Raw genomic sequence first — 22016 nt, forward strand, 5'->3', positions numbered from 1 at the left:
AGAGCCCCATACACGCACCATGTATCTAAGCCCTACGTGGTTACATCTATGAATGCAAGGATGTGGTGCTAAAGAGTGACACCAGGTACTAAATTTCTTAAAGGACCCATTTCTTACAATAAATTTTAACTTCTAAATTAACTAACACATTTTTACTTTTAAGAGTAAAAGGCTTATGAACAAATGCCATGTCTTATGGTAAGCCAGTGAAAGTAGGCTCACAATAAGAGGAGAGGAGTGCCTGGCACCATTTTGGAGCATTCCTTTAATTGTACACGCTCTTGATCCTGCCAAGACTTATTCATATGCTTAAAGTTAAGCTCAGAGAAGAGTCTTTCCAGAATCGAAGTATAAGCATGCTGAGTGCACAGCAAGTGTCCTGAATTGAACATGTGGTGGGGGACGTGACCACCATGTACAACTTCAGATATCCCGAGTCCTTCCCTTAGGGAGACAACAGACCCCATGACTAGGGGCAAACAAGAGAGACTGTTACCACCAATACAGTATCACAAAGCCCCAATGTCACAAAAGCAATTTTTTTTAAGTTAACTATGCTTTAGCTGATCAAGTCCCATGACCAAGGCTGTACTAAACTGTGCCTGCACTTGATTATGAAAAATCACTTTATCAAAATTATTGCAAGAAAGTCACAGTCAGAAAGTTAATCTTAGATAAATGTAGATATAACTGCACTAGGAAGCAGAGTCTTGTCCTTTTATGTAGTTTTTTTTTTTTATTCTAAATATACTCTGATTAAAGCTTTTTTTTAAATTACTCTTGTTATACTACTTAAAATAATGGCTCCACAACTAATTTTGACCTTTAAGAGTAAAAAACAAATGGTGATACTCATAGTTGAATAGCAAAGCATCTGATTGCCAAAAAAAAAAAAAAAAAAAAATACAAGTAATGGGATACATTTTTTAAACTCTTTTCTCTGTACAATTTGTCAAATATTCTTTAAATTTGAAAAAATACGTTCTTTATACAGCAATGGTCAACATAGCACTATCAGGGGAAAAAAAAAAAAAAAAAGGTTTGTTTGTTTTTTTTTGTCAGAAAGCCTAATGGAACTTTTCTAGTTCTTTCCAATCCTTTATTCTTGCAACTTGTCCCGGTTCCCATGTTCCCTGTCAGCTAACCACTATTCTCAGTCTCAAGTCCAGTCACAAAACCTGGAAAAACCAGTATGTGAACCAAATATCTCAGAGTAACTACAGTATACCATATGCCATTCCAATCATTTCACCTAATTACAAAAGTAAAATTTTCCTTTTAGAAAAAGGAATTTACAAATACCTTAAAGAATAATCAGCTACAAAAGCAGTCATTTTGGTGGTTTGATACAGGATAAGACAATTCTTCTCCAGTTTGAATGTATGAAAAAGAAGGCACTTTAAAATCATGTAACTTACGTTCTATTAGCAGATTCCTGGTTATCAGATAAAGCTACACACCATAATTGTGCATATTGGATAGAATAGTGGCTGAATCAATCTTAAATACCAAAAAAGAATAGAATAGGTGTCCATTATGTAATGTTCCAAACATTTGATTTTAGACTTAATCTGATGTCAATTTTACTTGTAGCCATAATTTTTTGCACTTATTTGCATTGTATGAAAGTGTGACTAGGCATTTTAAAATATGAAATGTACGGCTCAGATCTTTAAATTAAAACACTGCTGTTACCAGAAGAGACACAGTAATGTATGTAAAGACAAAGATCAGACAAAAGCATATAAGATATGATTGTACTGATTAGAGGCAGTACTTTGTCATCCAATGCCTATGAGTGAGGCATTTAAGCAACTTTATCAAATGCAGGTGTGGATTTGGGAAGGTTACAAAAAAAGGGGTTGTGAATGATTGGCTTTCAGATACACAACTGGAGATTGTAAGTTTGTCAGATGCTGTAAACTGAAGTGTGTCATGTCTAGTCAGCACAAGGATGAAAAGCATCTAAGGACAATCCAGTTACTAACGATGTAGTAAGTGGGCATTCTTACCTCTGAGCCAGCGCTCAGTAAGTGACACAGCATCCAGCACAGTGGCTCTCTTTATTCATGTCTCTTCAGAGCCCAGCAGAATAAGGTACCAATTTTGATTGGGGTCTTTAGGTGTTATCATAATGTCAAGTGTTTATTAATAAATAATAATGGCAAGAAAAGCATCATGCAGCTTGTGGCATGACAGGAAATTTAAAAAAAAGTTAGAGTAAAAAGGTCTGAGCACTTTAACCCTACTGTCATGTTTTTCAAAAATCCATCTTGCCTACTTAAAAATTCTCTTTATCGTTTCAACTGAAAACATTAATGTTCTTCACCGTACTTACTATGCGGCAATGCTGATGCAAATAGATGCAGAGTTCATCCTTCAAAAGTGACTACATAGCCACATGGGCTGTAAAGTGCTTTGAGAGCTCTAGGCTAAAAAGGTGCTATACACACAAATTATACAGGAAACAAACAGATACTCTAGTCCAGGCATCAAGAATCCTTAGGATGCATCTATTTAAAGTTAAAGAGAAAAGTACACTATAGTTGCTTTTCAAAGCAAACTCTCAAAGCACTGATCTTTATTGTGCACTGTTGGATTGCAAAACTTCAGTTGAAGACATGAAACTCCGCCTCATAGGGTACAAGGAAGCATCCCAAATCACAAACTTGAATGTTCTTTGTCTCTTGTAACTTTAAAAAAGAGCCAAACTAATTATTTTTTAAAAAATTATTCTAAAACTGAGACCATGTAATGCCAATCTTCAGCCAGGAATAAGTCTTTAAATTATTTGTAATAAATGAGTAATAAATACAGCTTTAACTATAATGATGCTAAGGAGCACTACTAGAAATAGTATCTGAGAAAGTGTAAGAAAGTTACTTTATTCATTGAAAATAACCATGCAAATGCAACACTAAGGTTTAGAACTAGTGTCATGTCTACAATGGGGAAGTTTATGAATTCCAAAACCAGTGGGATCCTTAAAGCAGATAAGGCATCAGTTGCTTCCATCATTTTACCATTGTGCTGGCTACACTTGATGAAAAGCTTAAAAACAGGATTAACTGACACTGTTATAAAAATGGGTCTACCCATGGAAACCTTGTCCACACTAGGGTTACCACTGGAACCGGTGAGTAATTTGTTCCTTTATTTTGGAAGTTCCCTTATCACATACAAGGCTTCAGAGGAATAGAATCCAGAAGATTTGGGAGTTAAAATATCTATTTTAAACAGTTGACTTCAATCTTGCAAACCCTTGCTACAGCACATAGTTCCATTGATTTCAGTGCAACAATGAGCACGATTAAGGGTTTGCAGTATCTTAGCATCTCATACTACTACACAGGCTGTTAAGATCTATAACTTCACATACACAAATGCAACGTGGCTGAGTGAGCGGAACCCAACTTTTTAATTTCTTGACTTCAGTGCATTTAAATCCTTATATTTGATGATTAACTTTTTTTTTCTGTGGAACTTCTTAGGCTTTTACTAAAAATTTTAGTAATTTGAAATAGGTGTGTGTGTGTGTGTGAACACTGATATATCCAAATACATGCATTACTGCCTATTTGTTGAGTAGCCACACATACTGGCATTTATTTGAAAGCGTAATCATATTGCACAATATAATAAGGTTATTCTCCATTTATTTTAGTTACTTGGTTATCTACATTTGTAAGGAATCCATTCCAAACAAGAAGTTCAGCCACAGAATTCTAAATCCAAAGAGTACTTAGACTTAAAGATATATAGGCCCTGATCCTGCAACATATTGTAGATAGACAGATCTCTGCATCCACATGGAGCAACACTGAATTCAATAGGGTACCACATGAACACAAGAATCTACCCATGTGTTATGTATTGCAGAATCAACAATGTTGTAAACTAAAGGAAAATCTACTCTTCAATCAATAATAGGATATTATTTGTGAGGCAAACTCTGGACATGTTGCAGAGTCCTTTTACCCTTGTCGTTCAGTTCTTCCATCAAAAAAGTAACCAGGCCAAGTATAGCTTAAATATAAAATCATATATCAACCACATTCAGAACAGCACAGACCTGCTCTTTCAAGCATGCAATTATTGTCTAATTAGTATGAAACACAGGAAGCAAACATTTATATTGTACTAAAAATCAACACAAAAGGGATAGAAGCCACTGAAGAACTGACAAGTTTTTCGTCTCAAAACATTCAGAACTTTATTCCAAATACTTTTTTTCTTTTCAAAATTTCACAGAGTAAGCACTCCCAATTGAAGTTATACCAATTCTGAAGTTTTAAAGCAAAGCTATTTCAATGATCTGAACACAAAAAACGGTCAAAGTATTTCAAGAGCAAAACAAGCAAACTTCTCTTATTGTTATAGAAGGCAAAGCAGTTTGTGATCTCTGTTGCATCTTGAGGGAATTCCCACTTGCGCTCTTTAAAACTGGAGTAGAGATTTAAACATCTGTAAACTATTCAGGGCCCGGACTGAGACTCCCTGTTTGTACAACACCCACAGGATTAATGGACCTTTAATCCAAGTGGAGTCTTTAGGTTCCAATACAAAATAATAATTTAAGTAGGAAGTTTTACTTCTCAATTTATTTTTTCACTAAATATGAGAACGTTATACAATGTACTCCTATTTTTTATTTTCTCTCTCTACACCTCTTTCCCAGTCAACTCCTAGAACATGTTGATCTTCACACTACCCCTGTGTGTCCCATACTCCCTTTCCCAAGAACCTCACTTTTGCTATTGCCCATTATAAATGCCACCTATGCTATTGCACTACAATAAAAGTGACTAGCCTGCCACTGGAAATTGACAATATAATTTGTTTCACTCAACTCCTTCCAGAGAGTTCTATCTGCAAGATGAAAAGCCCTTAATTCCAAAGAAGCTTAAAGTGAAAATTAACAAGATGCAGATCAGTTTCATTCTGATGCTGCTGCAATTCTCTCCTACAACAGGACAATCCCCAGGGGAATCTTTAAAATTGGGACTAAAGTTGAGGAAGAGAGGCCAGTGGAAAAATAGAGCATACCTGCAATCCTGTATCAGTTTAAACACCTATGTTGGACAAGGAGCCATTAGGAATTACTGAATTTATTAATACGGGACAGTTTACCAAGAGATGTGGTAGAAATTACAAGTCACTAGGCTCAATGCATCTGAATTACTAGGTGAAGTTCTTTGGCCTGTGTTATGCAAGAGGTTAGACAGGTGGCCATAGGGCTCCCTTTAGGCCTTAAACCTCTTGTTTTATTTCTACATATGATTCTATGATCTGCATATAGCTAGTCTATTTATCTACATAGTCCTGCCACTTTTACCCTCTTCCTCCCACCTCCAGCCTCCATTTTTTATTACATCAGTTATTGTGTGGGGGCTTATTTTAGGCTTCAAGAGAGATTTCATGCAGGTACAAGGGTCTTTGAATATGGATTAGACTGCAGGAATAGGGCTTTAGACTGTAGATCTTTTGAGGCAGGGACTATATTATTCTGAGTTCATACAGATCCCAGCATTGATCTGATTGAGTCCTCTGGTGCTACTGTAATATAAATAAATAAATCTAAATTGTTTTTTTGTTTTCCTCCCAAGTTTTCTACTTTTTGGCAGGGACCAGGCTTGGGGGGGGGGAAAAAAAGGGGGGGGGCCATCCAGAAAAGATAAGCTCTTGCTTTTGGGAACAAAGAGGTGCTGTGAAGGAAATGACTGCCTATCATTAATATGTTAGTCCAACATTCTAAATAGGTATTTCCATAACGGTTTTTTGTTAGACAAAAGCCAGATCTAACATACAGAGCTACAGTGGCACAGCTGTACTGATGCAGTTGCACCGCTACAGCGCATCTGGTGAAGACACTATGCCAAAGGGAGACAGCTCTCCTATCAGCATAAAAAAACTCCACCTCTGCAAATAGCAGAAACTATGTCGTCAGGAGAAGCTCTTCCGCTATCATACACTGACAAGTTCATGTGCACAGTGCTAACCCATGTCACCCAGCAGGGTGGTTTGTTCATACCCCTGAGCAACATAAGTTTTGCTGACAGAGGCTGTAGTGTAGACGTAGCCTAAATAAAAACTAGGTGCGACAACTAAAACACTTGTGCACAAAAAATACCTATTGTCCCTGCTGGTCCTAGTTTGATCTACAAGGGGAATGTTTTGAAAGCAACTAATGCTTAATTATCAGTTTGCAACCTATTTTTATTTTGGAAAAAATACTTTTTAAAGTTGTACCCTGGGTTAGGTATTTCACAGAGAGAAGGATTACAAATTTACCAATAAGATTACTGGGCTTCAGGTCCCAACATTCCAACAGGTTTATACCCTCTACAGAAACACAATGTACAATTTCAATGTATAGCCTACTGATTGATCAGTGCCACTCCTTCTCCCATTCCAGATATGAGCTGAGAAACAAAAAGCCATAATCTCTCATAAAAATAATGGGAACAAAATATCATTTTGAACTGGGGAGATGAAGGGAAATGTTTACCTGAGGCATCTCCAACCTTAAAATCACTGTCATCTGAGCTATCATAATCTAAAGCTTCCAGCAGCGAAGCTGCCAAAGGCTTCACTTGTCTCCTCTTCGAACTGCGATCCACTATAGAAAGGAAAACATTTCATTATTAGAGAATAATAATGAAAAATCAACATTATATTAAGCATAAACCATATAGATTATACAGGGGCCGGTGGCAGGAACTGCCTATTTTGTACAGTTTAAAGCTCAGTCAGCACACAAACAACATCGGAGACAATAACACCCACCTACAGCCAAGGATCTGAAATAGTCCTACAAGTGCAGGGAGGGAAGGGAAACATGATGCATAAAGGTTTGGGGTTAATACATCTTTTGTGGGGGCATCCCCGGCCCCCAGGACCAGCTCCCCTCAGAAACGATAGCTCGTTAGTACTAACTGAGCAGTGGATACGGGGAGCAGCGGGGGGCAGGGAGGGGCTAAGGGGGGTGGCTAATGCCTCCCAGCGGGAGGTGTGGGGGGCAGGCAAGACCTCGCACCGTGGGGAGGGAAGGGGCGAGAGACGGACGCCCCTGCACCCGGGGGATGCCCAGTGCTAGCCCGGGGCGGCCAGGCGGGCAGTGCGGGGACTCCGGGGACAGTCACTTACTAAAGCCGGCGGCGGGACCAGGAGGCGAAGGGCGGGCTCGGGGGGAGGCGGCGGCGGCGGCAAGCGCGCCGGTCGCCTTCCCGCTCCTCGGCGCTGGCGGAGTCCGGGCCGGTAACCCAGACAATGGGCACAGCCGCAAGCCGCGACCCGGATGCAGATCCCGGCCACAGAGCAGGGCGGGCTTTGCGCCTACGGCTCGCCCCACTGAGCATGCGCAGCACGCCCGCACAGGCGCATTCGGGGAAAGTGAAGCTATTCAAGCGTCTACCCTTCCGCAGCCCGATAGCTGAGCTGGGAGCGCTGTGCCTGCCCCTAACCCCACAAGGGAGCAGGAGTGGGGTGAGGGGGATTTAGGGTTGGGTGTGTGTGCAGGATGTGCGGGGGAATTGGGACAAACTATGCCCAGGCTTTCATCCTGATCTGGGTTTTCAGTGCAGGGACAGAGGGCTGCATAGGGACTAAGGTGCAGTGCAGTCATTCATTCATTCACTCAATAATACTGGCAACGCCACGTGTTCAGAAATCACCAATCACCCCTCCACCCCCCCCTCCCCCACAAGTGAGATTGGATTATGGTTAGTGAGTTTTTTAATGATAAGCTTGGGCCGCTTTTGATTTTCCTTTTGGTTTCTGAGCCCTCAAGTTGCACTCAGGTAACGTTTTCAGGCTTATCTCAGCAACCATGAGGGCTAGAAACTTACTTGTTTTAAAAGTGATTGTCACCAAAGCCTCCCCAGGGAAGCCCCCACTCCATCCCCCCGCACTGCTTTGTTTTAAACTTACTTGTTTTAAAGGGAAGCTGAGAGTATCGCCTAATCACATGGATCCAGGAGCTGGGGATTTAAAGAAAACAAATATTGTGAGACTTATGGTGAAATCGCAAGAGCTGGTAATGCTGCTTGCTGCCTGATTCTGGGTTGGGGAAATGAGTGCCTCCTCATGAGCTAATAACCCATCCACATCCTTGCTTAATGCAGTGTTGCCAACCCCATCCTTCAAACATCATAAATCTGACTTCCAAAACCATGAGAATGGTTTAAAAACCATGAGATTTTTAAAAAATACATTTTGGGATATTTTTATTTCCTTTCAGATTTTCAAATCTTTAAGTATTATGTCTTCAAGTGTTTCTTCATAACTATTAGGACTAGAAAGCTTGGGAGGGAGTGTTTCTTTTTCAATAAAATCTTAGAATCTCATGTAATCACATGAGTCCAGGAGCTGGGACTTTAGGAAAAACTACCAGATACTGTGAGACTTGTAATAAAAATAGCAAAAGTTGACAGCGCCGCTAACAGAACTGTGAATGTTCTCAATTTGGAGTTCAGTTTTGAATCCTACTAAGCTTTTAGCCTCAATGCCATATTTCAATATGAGTTCCAATGACTAGTTGTGCTTTGTGTAAATCAGGGGTTCCCAAACTTGGTTTGCGGCTTGTTCAGGGTAAGCCCCTAGTGGGCTGTGAGATGCTTTCTTTACCTGAGCATCCGCAGGTACGGCCACTCGCAGCTCCCAGTGGCTGAGGTTCGCCATTCCCAGACAAGCCGCGAACCAAGTTTGGGAACGCCTGGTGTAAATATATCTATATTATAAATTTTTCCCCTTATTCTTGTCTTACAACTGTGACTGGATAGAAATGCCCAATTTAATTTCTCGAGCATTTATTATTTTGTATCTCTTAATCATATTTCTTCTTACTAAGAGTTTAGTAAATACATAAAGACCATTTTCTACTCTTACTCCTTGTGTAAGCCTCACACTGATAACATTAGTGGGAGTTCACTGTGAACTGAAGCAGCATATAGCCTCAAGTTTATATCTCAGCCCACTAACCATAACTAAAAAAATTAAATTTGGTCCCCCTCCATCAAGTGAGTTTGACACTGCAACATTAAAAGATCTTTGTTCAGTGACGTATGGAAAGTTTGGCAGTCTCACTGTACTACTCAGTGAACCGGTTCTGAATCACAAAAGTCACTAATTGATATATTTAATTTTATTTCTTTAGAGACTTACAAGAACCAGAAAGGGCACCTATAACCTCATACTCTAGATACCGCTAACACTGTTAACCATATAAAGATAGGAACAAGCAGCAATCCCAAAAAAATATAGCAATAACTAAACCATACAGCTCAGAAAAGAAGAAGAAATGTCTACGCCTCCTTAATCACCACCCTTTACCAGCATCTCCCTTTCTAAAAGCTCCCTTAAAAATATGAACTTTTCAGCATGCCCTGCACACCAATAGATTTCAGCTATTTCAGGTAAAGGGAACTGGACGGGAAGAGTATTTCCAAATGAAAGGGGCTTTCACAGACAACAGAACGGGCCCTCTCTTTTATTACTAAGGGGGCTCCATCTTGAGTACCTCCACAGATTGCAGCAGAGAGGTCAAGAATACTGGAATGCTAAATTACCCTCTTGTTCCAAGAAGCATTCAGACATTTCTGGGGTATTTGGTAATACATGCACTTTTACTGCCAATACTGTATCTATTCCATGGCTAAACAGGTGTAAGCGTTGTTAGTTTAGCATTTTTAACGTGTGCTAAATTCATTCACAAAAGAAAAAAAAATTAATCTCAAAAGGTCATTGTAACAGGGCTGGCTCTTCTCCTGTCCTGCAGTTCCTCACAAATGATCTTGTATGCTTCTTGACTGTCAACACCTCTGTGAGTTTTTCTTTATGTTCACATCACCAAGCCACCATCACAATCCTCTTGCAGCACTTCTACCTGCAGTATCCTTCAGTCCTCAGCCATTTCTCCAGGAATAAGGCATGTTCTCACCAACCAGAGACCTAGCTTATTCTGAACTCTGTTAGCCCCTCTTTCTTCCCATTGCATATCCTTTCTGGGTTCTTCAACTACCTTCTCGGTTGATGGGATAATTAGCCCTTTAGCTAATCAGTTCACAGTCTGATTGGGTAATTAAGTATTCTGCCCCTCAATCAGGGCTTCTCTGGGGATCTAGTTAGTGCCTAAGTTACCAGAGTGCTGAGGCATTTTTAGGAGTAAAGTTTACTCCTGGGGGAATTCTGCACCAAAAAATTAAAAATTCTGTGCAAAATATTTTAAAATTCTGCAAAATTCTGCATATTTTATTTGTCAAAATAACACAATATAATCACTCCAGTTTGAATTATTTGTTGACAGGTATTTTGAAATAAATCACCAAGTATGTCAACAATACATACAACAGCAACAAAAAGATTTTCCCAGGAGTAGAGTTAGAGAAACCCCTATGACAACCCAGTTCCAGTTGGGGGATGCTGGAGGGGGCTGTGTGGGGCCCCCAGAGCCCAGACACCTGCACTGTCCCCCAGAACTCAGCCGCGGGGCACCCCCAGGCCCAGACACCTGCACCCCCCTACCTCTAGAGCCCAGCCATAGGGCACCCCCAGAGCCCAGACATCCACACACCCCTTCCTCCCAGAACCTATCCACGGGGCACCTCCCAGCCCAGACACTTGCACCCCTCTCTCCCCAGAGCCCAGCCACGGGGCATCCCCGGCCTAGATACCTGCACCCCCAGAGCCTTTATTCCCCTCAGCGTCATTCCCTTCCTCACCCTCTGCCAGAGCTTGGTCTCCCTGGACCTCTCACGTCCCCGGGAGAATGAGGATCAAGCCAGATGGCCAGAGCGTGCAGAGCCTCCATCCCTGCTGGGCTGGGTGTTTCGCTCACTGAGCTGGGTTCTGCAGAGTCCAACGGCCCCTAGTGGCAGCCAGCAGTTCTGCAGCCCCAATTCTGTGGGGGAAACATGGAATTCTGCACAAATTCTGCATTGTGCAGTGGTGCAGAATTTCCCCAGGAGTAAAAGTTATAAACAGCTAAAAATAATAGTTTAGAATGAAAATGTTATTGTAACCACATCACTAGCACAACTATATAAAAATACCTAGGGTTATTCAGCACATCTGGTCATTCAATTACCTGAGCATTCCAATTACTCTTTTTAGGTCTGTACTTCAAGTGCACAATCTGTTGAAAGAGCAAGTAGCCTGATCTTCATATAACTAGTGTTCTTCTACTGCTAAACAAAGAGGGAAATAATGTTTCTGTGAGTGCACTATTGCTCTAAGAAACATAGGTATCTTTGTTGTGGTTAAGTAAAAACCATTAGTAAAGGGAGTTACACAATAGCAATTCAGCAGAGCATACCGTGGTACTTATATAAGTTATCTTCAAACAAAATATTATTTTTAGTTTAATGAGAGCATTAAATGTGACTTCAGCTTAGAAAGGTCAAAACAAAGAAAAACACTAAAATTCTATTTCCATTCACCTAATAAAATGACTTCAAGAATAGAAAATAAATAAGTTTTAACCTTCTATCATTTATGAATAGAAAAATAATAATATAAAATTCTAGATGTAAAGGATTTTTTTCCTGTCAGTGAGCAGACAGTTAAAGTCACAACCTTTCTGTCTGAATCTGAACACCAAACTCTTTTATTACCCATCAAAACACCACCATCTGCAGTAGGGATGCTGACCTCTTTCAAACATCTTCCCCCAGAGGGATCTGTTCCATCTTCCACTCTCTAACTGTACATTGCAACAAGCACTTTTCTGAGTGATCTCTACTCTTTTTCCTAGTATTACTGGGTAAGATACAGAGAGATAAAGATTAAATCAGATGTCATTGCTGTTTTAAATTACAAAGAGCTGGGCACTTAGTCCCAGTGATCCCTAACAATAGTAATCTGAAATAAACTGCAGACTGCTACAAAGTCTAGTGCAGTACAGTGTTGCTGTGGAATGTTCCCATCATAAATTCAGACATTTCCTGTTCTCACTGGTAACATGTGACCTGTTCTAAATGACAGATTATTAACCTTTGCTTGATTATGTGGCAAATATACTTTAAAAGAGTCCAGAAATAATTTTAAAAAACCTAACTGAATATGTAACTTGTAGAAAAGTTACATTAACATAATGTTATTGAAGGGTTAAAATCCATTGCTGATGTAATAACCTGGCATATGGATTTGTGTACAGGCCCAAAGTCCAGAGTTTGGTCAAGAGGTCAGAGGCCTAGCAATAGCTAAGAGAAAGCAGAATAACCAAAGATAACCTTGCTTTTGCTAAGATATGCCTGGTCAGCAAAACGCCAGATGCTGGGGGCAATAATTGTGTCTTATTCAAAGTTGCAAATAGAACAAAGAAGCCCTGTTTCTGTTGTGTTAGTTTCTTCTGTAGGGAGATGTTCTTCCCACACATCCAACCTTGAGTTTATGAAAGGTTCAAGCATGTCAGTATAAGATATGGCCTCCTCCCACCTGCCTTTCCCAGGGACCAATGCCTGCCTTAAAACACAAATGAACAACTTGAAAGACAATCTTTATTGACATATATTTTCACTGTTTCTTTGCTTTTACCCCTAGATATGTATCTGTTGGACAATCAAAAGAGCTACTTCATTCCTATGAACCCCAAATCAGAATTCAACATATATATTTTATACTAATACATTTATTAAAGTATTAATTAAATGTTAATTTGTCAACTTGAGACCATAGGCGGAGACATTATGTAACCTTTGACCATTGGCTACTGTGCTATCATGTCTTGCTGCTAGACCTATCCGGGGTTGTGGGACTGCCTACCACGTCACTTTCCCCTGCCCATGGAAAATCCATATATTCCACTGTAATCAATTGATTGCCAGTGTCTCTGAGCCTAATAAGCGAGGTGACACTCCGTCAGCACTGTACATAATAAACTCCTGTGCTTGACCTCTACACGGTATGGATTTATGTCCTTCAGTTATTAAGGTTGCAAAGTCAAGCATTCAGAAGTTAAGAAAAGCCAAAATAAAGGTTGCCAATGCAAACTTAACTTTAATGTACTTACCTGAAAATATGTGAGTAGTCCCATTGACTTAAGTAAAGTACACATGTGTTTTCAGGATCAGGACTTAATTCTGTCCTCTTGTTCATTATAATACAAGCTCCTTACAGATGCAGAAAAAGGTCCAAAGGTATTCTGAATACTTGGGGCATTAACTCTGTATCAGATGGCTAAGGATGATAAGCCATTACATCTAGATGAACCTTAGATGAGTGTGAGATTTAAGGCTGCCATAATAATCAAACACACCAAGGTCAAAGTTAAGTACAACCCTTCCTCTGACTCCCTGATGTGGGCAACAGGTCTCATGACAAGGGGCATGGCATTCTGGCCTCTTCCCATCTCCGGCAGCAAGTTGCAACTATTCATTCTCTCACTCCCTGATGAAATGAGGAAGGGTCTCCCAGTCCATGACAATTTTCCCTTCTCTGACAGAATAGCTGGGGATGGTAGCCAAGTCATTCACAAATGACATCATAAAACTGCCTCAATTATTCCTTTCACTTACAGTACTTTATGATGAAACTTCACAGGTTGAGGACTCAGGATACATAGTCTCCTCTCTGGGTCCTGTCTCACTCAACAGCAGGTTTCTATCTGGTAGCAATTAGCTGTATGCCATATCACTTGCTGGCCATTTTAGTCACTGCATCAGGGTCTCCTCTCACTGTAAAACCACATCCCAGGGAACCTACCTTAATCCTTCCCTGAGAACAGCTGGGGGAAAGAAATGAAGCCAGTTAATCATGAGGTCTGAAATCTCTAGCTTCCCTTCGTAATAGTTATATCTCTAAAAAAATTGTAAACCATCAAAACTAATGTATTACCTTCCCTTGCCTGCAAAGGTCCAGGATTCTGTGTTTCCCGTGGTAGTTAATGACATCACACAATTCTGTAAATGAATAGGATACATGCTGAGTTTGTCTTCCAGTCAGGTCCTACTTCAGGTGTAGAATGCAATCATACCCCAATTCATCTGGTTGTTTAACACCCTGCCCTTTTGCTCCCAGTGTCTGTAATCATTTGTTCACATGTAATGTTTTAATTTAAGTCACAATCCCACAACCCTTTACTCACACAGATAGTCGAAACTGAGTAAGTGTTATTAACAAAAGCAATAGCCATCATCACCAGGGCCCTTAGATTGTAAATTCATCAGGTCAGGCAAGTTCTCTTTGTTGGTAAACACATCTGCCTTGGCATGCTATATAAACAATATAGTGAACAAGAATAGTGAATAATAACAGTAAATGAATGATTAAGGAAAAGAGCTATCTGAGTACAAAAGCTCTTTACCTAATAGCCAATTAGATATGGAAACTATGTACCCAATTCAAAAACTGTCACTGACTTCAGTTGGCTTTGGATCTTTATGGTCTTTTATGAAGTTAGTTCTGAGTGGTATATATTTCTCAGTAAAACAACAGACACAATCCTTCATCCAACAAATTATTCAGATGGATTTTTGTTGTTGTTCTGAAGAAAATCTGGGATGTAAAGGACATCTGCTGCAACAAATATAAAAGCATAGACCTGCTGCTGCTAATGGAAAATAGTCTAAGCACTTGCATATTTTTTTTCCAAAAAAGTTAATTAATTAAACAAGAATAATTACTTAAATACGAGTGTCAATGACCCGTCTCACATAAAGCTTTTCCCACAGAATCCTGCTGATGTGGCCAGAATAGAGGAAAATACAGCCCTCAGCTACAAAGAATGAAATCTTTGTGAATCTGCTTTTAAAATCTGTGGATTTTCTCTCTCCTTTTTAAAAAAAATTATCTATTTACAAAAGAAATTGAACTGGTTTGGATTTTATGAAACTCTATTCATTAAAAATTTTCAATTAAAAAGCAATAAAATAAATGTTAAAATGCATTCTTTACATTTTTAATATTCTCTATCTTATTAAACAAAATTGTGACATTCAGTACAGCATTTGTTTTCCTTTCTGATATTCATTATCTCACTAGTCAGCTCAATGGGCAGCAAGAGCAGTACAAAAGATTTCTTCAGTGTCCTTGCTGATTTCATAGAAACTAATCTAATTTTTTAAAGTTGTTTTTGCCAAAATATCCAGCCTTTTTTTGAAATATTTTGATTAAGAACTTTGAGCTATAAGATCCAGATTATCACCAGAATGCAGACAGTCCTAATCAGGGAAAGGTTTTCATTTCATCAAGATACTTGTATAATTTTTCTTCTTTATTTTTGTTCTTAAGAAGGAAAACAGACATCAAGATATGTATCTTGGTCCAAGTGTACACTGTCAGCTTCTGCATCCGCATATGACAGACACACTGGCAAGTTGCCCAGAAAGAGCAGCAACACTCAGTAAATCAGAGTGCATTCTATGGCTAATGTGGAAACTGACTACAATAAAGACTCAGCATATACTCTGTTCTGTCATAGGCCTTTCTTATGTCGTCAACAATTGCAAGGAAAACACAGACTCCTGAAAACAGGATTTAGCAGGCAAGGGAAGGAGGAAACTGAGTTTCAATTATTGTGTTCGTAAAATATAAATGTTTGGGGCAGAGGTTGTGTCTTCATCTGTGGTAACATCCCCTAGCATGGCGTAGCCTCATGAGACTGTGGGGGCTCTGTGTGCTACTGTAATGATAATAATTTCTTATTTTGAGGTTCAGATTCTCAACCTTGCTCCAGCTGCTTTGCACCATTCGGGTAGCATAACTTTTCTTGAAACCTGGGTTGAGTAGCAGTGGCTGCCAAACTTCCAAAAGAGAAAGATGACTTTTCTATACTGCCATGCCATACCATTAGAAAGAGAATTCCACTTGATGTGGGAAAGAGAATGGCAACTGATTGTAGCAGCTCACTATTCTACATTGTTACTGGTCAGTTGGGTACCAGCTTGGGGCTGAGAAGCCCACAGTGGGTGCTGGGGGTTTGCCTGGCAATGCATTGAGTGATGTAGAAGTGTATGATCAAGGTGACCAGTATGCCAGAGGTCCTTGAGGGATATGAACAATTGGAGTTCTTGAACCATGGTGGGATATAGATGAAACTCATGTGCCCATCCTGTGCCTACCACATCAAGCCAATGAATATATTAACAGAAAATATATACCCTACTGTGCTGATCAGTTTCTTTGTGTTTCATAGGTTAGCTAGGCAAAGTACATTTTAACAGTTATAGAAGAGCTGGTAGCAATTCCCGTATTTAGGGACCTGATACTTTGAATTATAAAATATTTTTACCTTTTTTGAGATGCTCAAACACCTCTGTTATTTGCTGCAGGTCTTTGAAATTTGGCAGTAAGAAAACCCTCAGACTAAAGCTATGCCTTATCTTTGACCTATGAAATTCCATTCAGGTTTAACTGTTGCAAATTGTTGAAAATCACCATTTCTCTGCTGTAGCTTGCATTCCTCAGGAAAATTACAACAACCTACAAACTGTATGTTTGTATGCATCCGATGACGTGGGCTGTAGGCCATGAAAGCTTATGCTGTAATAAATTTGTTAGTCTCTAAGGTGCCACAAGTACTCCTGTTCTTTAAACTGAACATGAACATTCTAAATACAGCTGGCCCCATGGGCTCTGCTCCCACCAGACCACACTCACACCAGGCCCATGCCAGGGTGCTGGAACAATTTGTATAGTGGGGGTGCTAAAAGCCATTGAACCAAACTGTAAACCCTGTATGTTATGGAAACCACTTCAAGCCAGGGGGTGCAGTAGCACCCCTAGTTCCAGCATTCCCACTCTGAGAGAAAAAATCAATTTTGCTGAGAATTTTCAATTTTCCATCAGGAAAACCAAAATGAAATATTTTGGTTTGGGTCAGTTTAATATGGATCAAAATATTATGGTTTGTTGAACAGACCTGTAACATTTCATTTTGAGTCAGTTCAGCATTAAACTATATTTGCCTATGGTGCTGCATTATATCATGGGAGTTGTGGTCCAGGTGTCTCATGCCCCCTGTTCTCTCTTATGAGCTGGGTTCCCTTGCTGGAGTACATCTCCCATGATGCAAAGTGGTCTCCTCTGACCAAGCATTCTGGAATTGCATCCTGGGAGTTATATAACAGCAGGTGCATCAAGGAAGATGTAATCTGTCCTGGGACTGGCTCATAGGGGAGAGTGGGAACATAACACACTGCACAGTCAACCTGTGGAACTCATTGCCAGGGGATGTTGTGAAGGCCAAAAGTATAACTGGGTTAAAAGGAATTAAATAAGTTCATGGAGGTTAGGTCCATCAGTGGCTATTAGCCAAGATGGTCAAGGATATAACGCGGTGTTCCGGGTGTTCCTATTCCTCTGCCTGCCAGAAGCTGGGAGTAGATGACTGGGGATGGATCACTTGATAAATTGCCATGTTTTGTTCACTCCCTCTAAAGCATGTGGCACCAACCACTGTAAGAAGACAGGACACTAGGCTAGATAGACCATTGGTCTGACCCAAAATGGCCATTCTTACGTTTTTATGACACCATGCACCCAAAACTACAGTTCTCATGAGGAGATGCAGCATCATAGGGAAATGTAGTTTAATGCTAAACTGACTGAAAATGAAACATTGTGAGTCAGCTCAACAATCCAAACCAAAACATTTTGTAAGAAACCATTTCACTTAACATTTCAATTTAAACATTTTAATTTAGCTGAAACAGCAATTTTTGCACTTTTTCAGGGGGGAGGGGTGAGAAAATGTTGAACAGCCAAAATAATGTTTCCAAACTCACAGTGCTTCTCAGTGCTGCAATATGCTCATTGCTGCTCTAGGTAATGAAGCTGTACCTCAATGTACTCTCACTGAGATTTACTTTTATGAGTGGGGATTCAGGCCCTTAAAGTCACTATAGAAAGTAGAGTCTAAGGATCCACATCCCAGTGTTCTCTACCTCCTCCAAGACACTTTCAGCTGTCTTGAAAATCCCAGGCTCTCATGAAATAATATGCTATCAAGCAGGTTTAAGAGAGCCATCACCGTAAAGTATCAGAAGGGTAGCCTGTTAGTCTGGATCTGGAAAAGTGGCAGAGTCCTGTGGCACCTTATAGACTAACAGACGTATTGGAGCATAAGCTTTCATGGGTGAATACCCACTTCGTCGGATGCATGTAGTGGAAATTTCCAGAGGCAGGTATAAATATGTAAGCAGGAATCAAGCTAAGGATAACGAGGTTAGTTCAATCAGGGAGGATGAGGCCCTCTTCTAGCAGTTGAGGTATGAACACCAAGGGAGGAGAAACTGCTTTTGTAGTTGGCTAGCCATTCACAGTCTTTGTTTAATCCTGAGCTAATGGTGTCAAATTTGCAAATGAACTGAAGCTCAGCAGGTTTTCTTTGAAGTCTGGTCCTGACGTTTTTTTGCTGCAGGATGGCTACCTTTAAATCTACTATTGTGTGTCCAGGGAAGTTGAAGTGTTCTCCTACAGGTTTTTGTATATTGCCATTCCTAATATCTGATTTGTGTCGATTTTTCTCTAGACCCAAGAGGAGAGGGGAAAAGAGATCAAAAACAAGTATGTAGGAGACAGTACCACATGTACAACAGAAAAACTGCAGAGGACAATTCTTGATTGAACTTTTGAAAAATCTTTGTAGTTCACTGTTAAGAGGACTTCACTGAATTTCATTACATGATTTTTCATTTTGTTATAGTATTTGAGGGAGTGGGGGCAAGAAATGTATTACTTTAACAGATTTATTCTTTCACATGTATTGCATTTGAGGTGTATTGTAGTTCAGCATGTCAAAACTATATGCTTGATGAAAATAAGATTGCTAGTCTTTAAACTTTTGAGGTAATGTAAGATATTATCAGTGTTTGTTTTGCATTCCATGGAGAAAAAACAAGAGAAGTAGGTGCTTGAGCAGTTTGGAAATGTAACTGATGTTTATTAGACAGATGTTTCAGACAAGTGGTAGTGTTTTGATCATGTCTCATTGAATAGAGATGGCAGTCTGGAGGAGGTGTTTCTTATGGGGCAAGTCCCAAGGAGGAAAAACAGATGGGCAGAGACAGCATCAGTGGAGCAACATCACAAAGTGTACAGTCTTGTGAGTTAGTCAGACAAATAAGGTTAGCAAAAGACAGGAGGTCTCATGGCATCAACTTTCAGGTCTGAGGATGCTCTGAAACAACAAGTAAACAAACAGAACATTCTGTTCTCTTTAACCCATCTGATTTCTTGTGAAGCATAACATGAATACACTATTTCATACAGTAACACCTACATACTTTATGAAACTCCTCATTATTTTTGTGTGTTGACTTGTATGTTCAGCCTCTTATCAAGCCTCATTTGATGTCTTACTACATATTCAAAAGCACAAAATCAAAATATGCTGTATTTTTCCTTATTACATACTTTTCACCTCAATCTAGACTCTGCTGATCAAATAAAGGAAGATAAGAAATTCTGGCTTAGAAGTCTTACCACAGTTATAAATTACATGCAATCACACAATGTGAATTTTACAGACATATTGTACGAATCCTTCATTGAAGGATGATGGGCCTCAGTGCACACATCAAAACATTTCATTAGCTTTCTCTCATACATAAACTATAGTAATACAACCTCCCACATTTAAATGAAAATGTATTTAAAGAAAAAAATTGTATTGGAGTAAGAAAAAGGAAAGATTTTGTCTTAATAAGTGGTAAATCACACTTGATAACATTTTAATAGAAAGCACAAGCAAAAAATGAAGAGAGTAGCCTGGACAATTCCTGCCACAGCTCCTCATTCCCCCACCCCCCTCTCTGAACTCTTCCCTTTTTTTAAAATTTAGAACTGTTACCAGCTTCGCCAGTGGTCAGTATTTGTGACCCTTATATAGTGAGCCACAAGATACTGAGGTTTGTACCAATCTAGACCTGGATAATGTAAGTACTACTGAAACTTGGTTGTGCAATATTGCTGGACCAGCTTTGGTATAGTTGGTACCTGCCAGGTTTTGGTACACATACAACATGGAGGTGATGTGGCTCTGCTGTTTGTATCCAGCCTGAAATGGAGAAGATCTCCTACATCAAAAATGAATTGAATACAATGTTTCTACCTTGTGTGTGGGTCCCTAAAGGTGAGCAAGTTGAGACTGGTTTTGGTGAACCAATCACACTGCTACATGGCAAATTCTTTGCATAAACTAATGAAGTTCTTCAGGATAGCTGGACATGAGAAAGCTGATAATGCTTGATGACCAATATCTATGGGGATACCAAATCCTATGAACCCAGCTCAGGATTTCTTGGTCCCCCTAGTGACCATAGGACTATCCCTGGCAGTTACTTTTTTTACACACATATATAGCTGATCACACTTTGTATTAATCCTCCTAATGGCAGATGTACACACTGAACACGATAGTGACAGAACCTGGTGGCTCCATGCATAAGAGAACCTTTGGGAAAGAAGAGCAACTGAAAGGAAGATTGGAACCATTCTGGAGTAACTCCATCTCCTCCTGCTTGTGTTAATAATACCTAATGGTCAACAGTATCAAAACCAGCTGACAGATCTAAAAGGATCAGCATGGACTGTGATGTTCTTCCATCACCAGAAGGTGATACCAACACAACCAACATAGTCTTGATAGTATACCCACACCTACAACCAATGCTACTGGATTCAAAAATACTGAAATGCTCCAGATATTGATGGAATTGCCTGACCAACTCTTTCTAACAAAAAGGAAGGTTCAAGAGAGTATGATAATTGCAGATACTGTAAATGTAATCAGATAGTTTCTTGAGGATCTACTAATTCTTTCTTAAAGAGAAATTGGCATCATGTCCTCCCACAGAGACATGTCCAATCAACTCCAATAAGGGCCCTAGCATCAGGCTTCACGAGCCCAAAGAAGCACAGATCTAAATTGCTTGGCATAGCCCCTCTTCATCCCCCAGCACCTCCAGAACCTCAATGTCTGTTACACATTGAAACTCAGACCAAAAAGATGTAGCTCTGTTACACCCTCTCCAGACGTAGTTCTGTTACCAGCTCTGTCCAGATCTGCCACATAATTTGAAAATTCCCAAAGAAACAGTCAGTTCTGTTATGAGATATAAACAACTGGGGTTAAGCATCATCTCTTATTGCCTCAGTCCCTGAAGTATATTGGATTTATAATTTATTTTCCAAAAGTTTTCTCTTGCAGTCCCTATTCAGGCAAACCTCCTCAGGTTTGCAAATTCCAATCTACTTTTGACTGTTCTCCCTGAGCCTAATATCCTATCATCTAACCTCTCCTTAAAACTGGAAGAGAAAACAGAAGCAAATAACGCATTCCTTGGTGACTATCTGAGCAGCAGTCTGCAATGGTTAAAGTCAGTTTGCTTCTTACCTGCCAATACTGCAATAGCTAATTTCCCTTTCTGTGCAAGAAAAAATGCATAAATAAAGAGAATTGCCCTTTACTTCTTGTATTAGATAGGCCACAGTATAAAAGTCATATTAGATGAAAGACAGGTGATTTTTTTCTTATTTAACATAGGTTTGGGAAAACCAGTGCAATGTGGTCAGAAAATGGGGTCCTATCCCGCTCCCACTGAAATCAAATAAAAGTTCGACCATTGACTTCAATAGCAGTAAACGCGCACCCTTGTTAGTTTGAGATTTGAGAGTCTTATTCTCTCCATACAGTGTTTCCATTAAAAGAGTGACATTCTCCACTAAGTGAAAATGTAGAAAAATAAATTAGAATGCAAAACCTATTTATACTTTTCTAACTGCATAATCCTTTGCTGACACAGCTTGTGCAGATAACACCATAGCAAGGAGAACTACACTTTGTAAACATAAGCTGTTTTCTTTCTCCTTTGTTAGTACTGTATTGTTCTCTTTAATGTTTTGAATTCATTGTAAATGTGGGGTCTTACCTCTCCTAACCAACAGTCAATTATAAAAATCTTTATTTCTTTCATATTTTAGAAGTTGCTTATAAGGCAAAAAAATGATAAGTGAATCACCCCTTATTCCAAGGGTGGCCAACCTGTCGCTCTGGAGCCACATGTGGCTCTTCAGAAGTT

At 39.7% G+C, this 22016-nt stretch overlaps 1 protein-coding gene across 3 annotated transcripts in view; it reads right to left on the reverse strand.

Moving 5' to 3' along the window:
- Nucleotides 1-7318, reverse strand: part of PHF14 (PHD finger protein 14) — a 296760-nt gene extending 289442 nt beyond the window's left edge. For all 3 annotated transcript variants that reach the window (XM_074945849.1, XM_074945850.1, XM_074945851.1), the window contains exons 1-2: nt 7147-7318; nt 6509-6619 (exon numbers count right to left, since the gene is read on the reverse strand). In XM_074945849.1, coding sequence (XP_074801950.1) covers nt 6509-6619; nt 7147 — 112 coding nt within the window. In that variant the 5' untranslated portion in view covers nt 7148-7318. The remainder of the gene's footprint in view (nt 1-6508; nt 6620-7146) is intronic.
- Between the last annotated feature and the right edge of the window lie 14698 nt (nt 7319-22016).

This window comes from Natator depressus, chromosome 2 (genome assembly GCF_965152275.1).
Source record: "Natator depressus isolate rNatDep1 chromosome 2, rNatDep2.hap1, whole genome shotgun sequence".
NCBI lineage: Eukaryota > Metazoa > Chordata > Testudines > Cheloniidae > Natator > Natator depressus.